The sequence below is a fragment of the Hippocampus zosterae genome, unplaced genomic scaffold (assembly GCF_025434085.1).
Source record: "Hippocampus zosterae strain Florida unplaced genomic scaffold, ASM2543408v3 HiC_scaffold_192, whole genome shotgun sequence".
Taxonomy (NCBI): domain Eukaryota; kingdom Metazoa; phylum Chordata; class Actinopteri; order Syngnathiformes; family Syngnathidae; genus Hippocampus; species Hippocampus zosterae.
Window position 1 is genome coordinate 44,449 of NW_026262805.1, and position 6,311 is coordinate 50,759.

The 6,311-nt window shown below is 58.2% G+C and overlaps 1 protein-coding gene across 1 annotated transcript; it reads left to right on the forward strand.

The window, feature by feature from the left end:
- The first annotated feature begins 243 nt into the window (after positions 1 to 243).
- LOC127594531 (aurora kinase C-like) lies at positions 244 to 2,754 on the forward strand. The gene is given in 8 exon segments (XM_052056382.1): positions 244 to 437; positions 636 to 782; positions 880 to 1,085; positions 1,820 to 1,995; positions 1,997 to 2,089; positions 2,091 to 2,622; positions 2,625 to 2,690; positions 2,693 to 2,754. Coding segments are annotated over 8 exon segments (1,476 nt in total).
- Positions 2,755 to 6,311: the final 3,557 nt, after the last annotated feature.

Genomic DNA, 6,311 nt, shown 5'->3' on the forward strand with positions numbered 1-6,311 from the left:
TCAGAGGCCTCGAGCGAGTCCGGGGACGCGCCCCTCAAGCTGTCCTCGCTGGAGGAGGATGAGTAGACCATTTTCAAGATATCGAGAGCTATCATCAGTCTTACTTCCAGACCCTCCAAGCTTCGCTTCCCACCGAAGGCTCCGTAGAAAAGGACAGCGAGCCCGAAAGCCCTATGCAGCCCTTGGCGGGCCCGTTCCACCAGCTTTTCGATGCTGATGAGGGACACCCACCGTTTCATCACCATGTACTATCTGGGAGACCTCCATTTCAAAATCCTGCAGGTGCAGTCCACCCTGTCCATGAGCGAGCTGCTGCTCTACGCGGTCGAGACCTACAACAGCGAGAAGAGCGAGGAGGTCAACGCGCTCGACCCGGCGCTGTGCCAGCTGCTGGGGATCGACAAGGAGGCAGACTGCAGGCACGCGCTGGAGGGCAGGTGTATTCTTCAGGACTGCCCCTTCTAGGACTTTACCGTGACCCTCCAAAAAGACGAAATCTTAAATATCTGGGCCCGAGATTGACCGCGAGTTTAACGAGCAGCTGGTCAAAAAGGGGCTGCTGTTTTTTCATGTGCTGAACCTCTCCACCAACAACAGCTATAAGGTCATCATCGATAGAAGGGCACCGGCCTCAGCTTGGTCGAGGAGCTGGCCCGCAAGGACCCCTCCATCTTCGTGAGGAATATGAGCATGCTCTGCGAGGGCGCACATGTGCTGCCCGGCGACTGCCTGGCCAGCCTGCCCAGCCCCGAAATCCTGCTGGTCGCCAACAGCGTCGTGCAGTAACCCTCGTCCCGTCGGTCCTCCGTGCCATAGACCCTCAGCGACATCCGCGCCACCATCTACGAGGAATTCTAGCTTTACCGGCTTTCCTCGAAGGGGCCATAAAGAAAAGAGGGTGATAGCGGTCGATCCTCAGCGGATCCTGAAGATCAACCCCACCCATCGCTCCTCGATGGCCTTCCTGAACAGCCTGGCAGGGCAGGCGCTAGCACGGCTCCCGCAAGGGCGAGTACGAGGTCAAGGATATCCGGAGTGTGCGGCTGGAAAACGAGCTGCTGACGATCGTGTTTTCCGGGGACCAGGTGAGGCTGACCGGCGAGGCTGAGCAGCTGGAGCGACTCTAGAAGAAGCTCAAGATCCTCATGCAGCTCGCGTGATACTCTAACTGATATTCATGCCAGACAGCGTTTTCAACATTCTGGAAGTGGAGCGGGCAGAGGTCAGGCCGGCCACAGCCTGGAGGTCTGGAACAAGCGGTCTTGCTTGCGCGTATCGGGGAGGGGCCCACCCACAAGCACGGTCCTCCTGCCCTGCCGCCCCAAACCCGAACGAACTTTTGAGATCCGTCTCTTGCCCGAAAAGGAACTCACGAGCTTGCAATTCAGCAAATCAAAATGCACCGAAGTCCGTGCAGCACCGACTCTACTCTCTGGAGCTGAGGCTACACAGAGGCATCCGGCCATCCCAGCTGCTGCAACGGCTTGGCGAGAGCGAAGGAATGGTCTAGCATTTCTAGCAGTCACTCGAGAAGTAGCACGGCCGGCTCGTACGGGAGAGGCCGCTGATCAATGAAAGCGGGAAAGGGGCAGCCCTGCAAGTACCTCATTTTGGCGATCTCGCTGGCCTGGGTCTGGGGCTGCTGCTGCGACTGGCGGCGGTGCAGCTGTTCTGACAGGAATTTTAATTGATCGCCAGAGTTTAACGATATATTCGAATGCACTTCGGCAACATCTTCGAGATCCTCTCCAAGAAGAAGCCTGAGGACATGGCCTACGAGGACTGCTCTCCCCTCCGCGGAATTGAGTTCTTTACCCAGCCCTCGAGACCGCCTGCCCCGAAGCACGATCTCGAGCACGAGGCCCAAGAATAGCCGGCAGCCTAGTCCCAGCTGCCTACCTGCAGGAGCTGCCAAGGCCTCCTGCCAAGGTGTTCAGGCCGGAAGAGTGGTCGCTGAAGCGGTTTCAGATCGGCAGGCCGTTAGGCAAGGGGATGCCTGGGGCATGTGTACTTGGCGAGAGAGAAGGAGAGCAAGTTCGTGGTGGCGCTGAAGGCGATGTCGAAGGCGCAGCTGCTGAAGCTGGGGATGGCGTCCGCAGATCCGGCGGGAGATCGAGATCCAGTCGCACCTGCGGCACGACAACATACTCCGGATGTACGGCTATTTCTGGGACGAAGAGAGGATCTACCTGATCCTGGAGTACGCCCCGGGAGGCGAGCTGTACAAGAAGCTGAAGCGGCAGAAGAAGGGCAGGTTCGAGGAGCAGCAGGCCGCGCTCTACATCCGCCAGATCATCTCCGCCATGCTCTACCTCCACTCCAAGCACGTCATCCACCGCGACCTCAAGCCCGAAAACCTGCTCGAGTTCGGAGGCGAGGTCAAGATCTCCGACTTCGGGTGGTCCATCCACGCGCCCAACGACCGCCGCAAGACCTTCTGCGGCACCAAGGACTATATCTGTCCGGAGATGGTCTCGGGCAGGGAGCACGACCACCGGGTCGACATCTGGACCGTGGGCGTGCTCTGCTATGAGCTGAACGCGGGCATGGCGCCCTTTGAGGCCAAGACCCAGTGCGAGACCTTCAAGCGCATCACCTCGTACGACCTGAAGTTCCCGGGCACTTTTCGACGGAGCTGCGAGACTTCCTGATCCGGGTGCTGACGCACCGGGACAGCCGGATGTCGCTGCAGACATGGTGTCGCACCCGTGGATGATAAAGCACACGGGGGGCACCCTGGTGCGGAGGCCGTGAGTGGGCAACCCGTATTCGTGTAAATATAGTTTAAAGTGATATTTTCAGTTAAGGAACTTAAATGAGCGAGGAAAAGCCCAGGCGCAAGCACGACGAGTACCTCAAGATCAGGCGCGTCGGACAGGGCCACTTCGGCAGGGCCCTCCTCGTCCAGTCCAGGCACGACCGCCGCTACTACGTCATGAAGGTCCTCGACCTCTGCCGCATGGACCGTCCCTAGCGGGAAGGCGTCGTCAAGGAGGTCAGATTGCTCAAGATGCTCAAAAACCCGTTCGTGATCGGCTACCGCGAGTCGTTCGTGAACGAGAGCAGGAACGAGGTCTGCATCGTCATGGAGTACGCTGAAAAAGGCGACCTCTAGATGCGCATCCGCAGCCAGAAGGGGCTGGGCCCGTTTGCAGAGGCGCAGGTGCTCAAGTGGTTCGCGCAGATCAGTCTGGGGCTGGGCTACCTGCACCGCAGTAAGATCATCCACCGAGACCTTAAGCCCGCCAACATCCTGATCACGCAGGCGGGCATCTGCAAAATCGGAGACCTAGGCATTTCGAAGCCTTTGAAGCAGACTGACGACATGACCACCACCAGGGTAGGTACGCCCTGCATCATGGCCCCGGAGGTCTGGGCCGGCGAGCCTATGATCGCAAGTCAGACATCTGGTCGCTCGGGTGCGTGCTGTATGAGATGCTGGCACTCGAGCCACCCTTCTCTGCAGCCTGTTACGTGCTTACCAGACCCAGTCGTGCTGGCCGCCAAGGTCATGGAGGGAAACTATCCGCCCCTTCCCGACTCCGTAGATTTTAAGCTCAGGAAGCTGGTCTCGCAGCTGCTGAGCAAAGACCCTCGCAAGCGCCCAGCATCCAAAAAGTGCTGGAAAGCGAGTTCATGAAGGACGTGCTCAGCGACATGGTGTAAGGCATAAAGGACAAGGCCCGGGCGAGGCGACTGAGCCAGTGCTGCTGCCGCCCACGAGCAAGCCGCGGCGCACGCCCAGCCTGCACAGTCTCGACAAGTAGGAGGAAAAGCCTTCAGAGTCGACCTGCAACACGCTGAACACGCTCAAAGAGAGGACCAAGCACTCCTTCTCCAACCGCAAGGAGGGCAGAGAGCTGACCAGGTGGAGATGCTGGAGGAGCTGAGGCTGGAGCTGGAGGAGAAACTGGGGCTGGCGGAGTTCGCGGCTGTTCTACTCGCGCGTGCAGACAGCAGCCCGAGTACCGCCACCCCTCCGTGCTGGTCGACCGCCAGGTGCGGCTCGTGCTCTAGCTGGAGAGCGCGCAGTTTGGGTGATTTCGATAAATCGTGCTTAATGCAATCAACCAGTGATGAAATCATCAATGATGTAATCACCAGTGGGGTAGTCACCAGCGCGCCTTCATAGACTCCACGAACCCGTACAGTCTGTCGAACTCCAGCACCTCGCCCTCTAAAGTGACCTGCCCCTTGAACTTCCCGTAGTGCTTGTAAAGGTGGAACTCGGCCACCACCAGGTTTTCGTGCTTGCCCCCGTCCCCAAACGGCACGGCCTCAAAGTGCAACTGCCCGTCAGGATTCCTCAGGGTAATGGACACTCCCTCCTGAATCTTCCTCTCGTCGAACTCGAATTCCACTTGCGAGATGGGGAAAGTGCTGTTTTTATAGCGGATGTGGTTTTCCTGCGACCGGTTTGGCGATCGCCCCGATGTTGAAGGCGATCCTCTAGGCCTGTTCATAGTGGTATCCCTAGACCGAGACCCACCCTGCCGCCGTCACCAGCTCCCACGAACTCACGTAGGGCAGAACCCCCCGCGATATGTCGAACATGCTCAGAGTGGTGTTTTCGTTCAGCACATTCGAGTGGTAGCTTGCGCCGTTGTCCCGCTGACGATAACCTCGCCCCTGACGGGCAGCAGATACTCTTTGAGGTTGAAGAATGAGGACAGGTAGCCGGTGCGGGTCAGCGTGGAGTAGGAGGGGTAGTGCAAGGGCCTCCGGAAATTCAGCTCAATCCGGGTCCTGTCCTTACCATTTTAGTGGATCAAATTAATGATGTAAGCCTTGTGAATAGAATCTATCTTCTACTGGTGCTTGGCGACTATGCTGACCGTCTTGTCCGAGTAGGTGTACACGCGTTAGGGGTCATGGGCAGGCCCCTTCAGCTCACCGCAGTACAGCAGCGGAATGTCCCGAGGTGGCGGGTGTTCGTCTTCTGCATGAAGTCGACACTCCGCACCTACAGCTGGCAGGCATACCCCACGTTTACTAGTGTTAGGTCGAAAAACATGGTGTTCCGGGAAACCACTGCGATGTAGTCCCAACGCTTCTCGAAAACCCAGTGAACCGGTCCGCCTTGTACTGCCGATGGTCCAGATAGGACGTGCTAAACCCTCTCCCTGCTGGTTGAGCATCTGGCCAGCCGGCTTTGGCCTGACGAGGTGATCTCCGACCCAGCGAGTAGTAGTCGGTGAGGACTGTCTTCAGATAGACAGCGAGGCAAGCCAACAGGACAGCAAACAGCATGAATGATCTTTTGGAGCACGGCATTAGTTTGATTAATAATGAAGGCCAGAGAAAAGGCCCGCCAACTTAAAAAGGAGAGTGGCACCGAGGGGCTTCAGACCGTGCAGGAGGAGATGATCGTGGAGGGGCCTGGGCTGCCCGAGGCCAAGGCTGAAGAATTGCCAGCTGCTCAGGACGGCAATGATGAGGATTACGACCATCGGGGATATCCAGAGCGCGGCAAACAACAGTCACCTGAACGAGGTGCTAGCAGGCCTGTTTGAGTAAGAACGTAGCACAATCATCAGAAAATCACATCGAGGAACGCCTTCGAGGTGCCGATGGCGTCAGTGGAGCCCAACCTTACGCCTCGGACGAGCTGTCCTGGCAGAGTGCAGCAGCTCGCTGAACGCAGGCTCAAAAAATATACTCCTTCAGGGTGGACTACCTACACGGCAACGCCTTCAAAGTGGCGAGCGGGTGAGCAGGCTGGACAAGAAGCTGGACGAGGTGACCAAGATCATCGTGCGCAAGAGGGAGACTGAAAGCGTCACTGTCGAAAAAACCCCCGAGGCCATTACCCTCGACAGGGTCGATCTCAGGTTTGACATCGGACGCGGTGTTCCAGTACTACCAGGCGAAATTCGACTCCAGCAAGGACTCCTTGCTGGTATCCGTCAGTTCTGGGCCGGCACTGCAGCTCATGTTCGGCCGCCAGAGCCTCGAGGAGAAGATGCCACACTCCAGGCCTCTCGGGATTCGCCTCGGCAGCCAGTTCGAGGCGGAAGCGGATCCTTCGTTTGACGAACTGACCCAGCTACGGAGAGAGTACCTCGACGACGCGGAGGAGGACGTGCAAGCCGAGAAGAACCTGACTGGGCGTTTCTGTAGTGCGTGCAGATGGTGGACTCCGCGATCGAGCGGGGCATGCAGATGTTCGAGCTGGAAGGAGATTGCAAGAAGATTCTGACGAGCGGACTGTACTAGCAGCCGTAGCCCATGGCCGTGGAGAGAGCCCAGATCGGCCCAAAGTGGTCGTGAAGAAGATCAAGAAGGCGAGGGCCGACCGCTCGCTGCTCAGC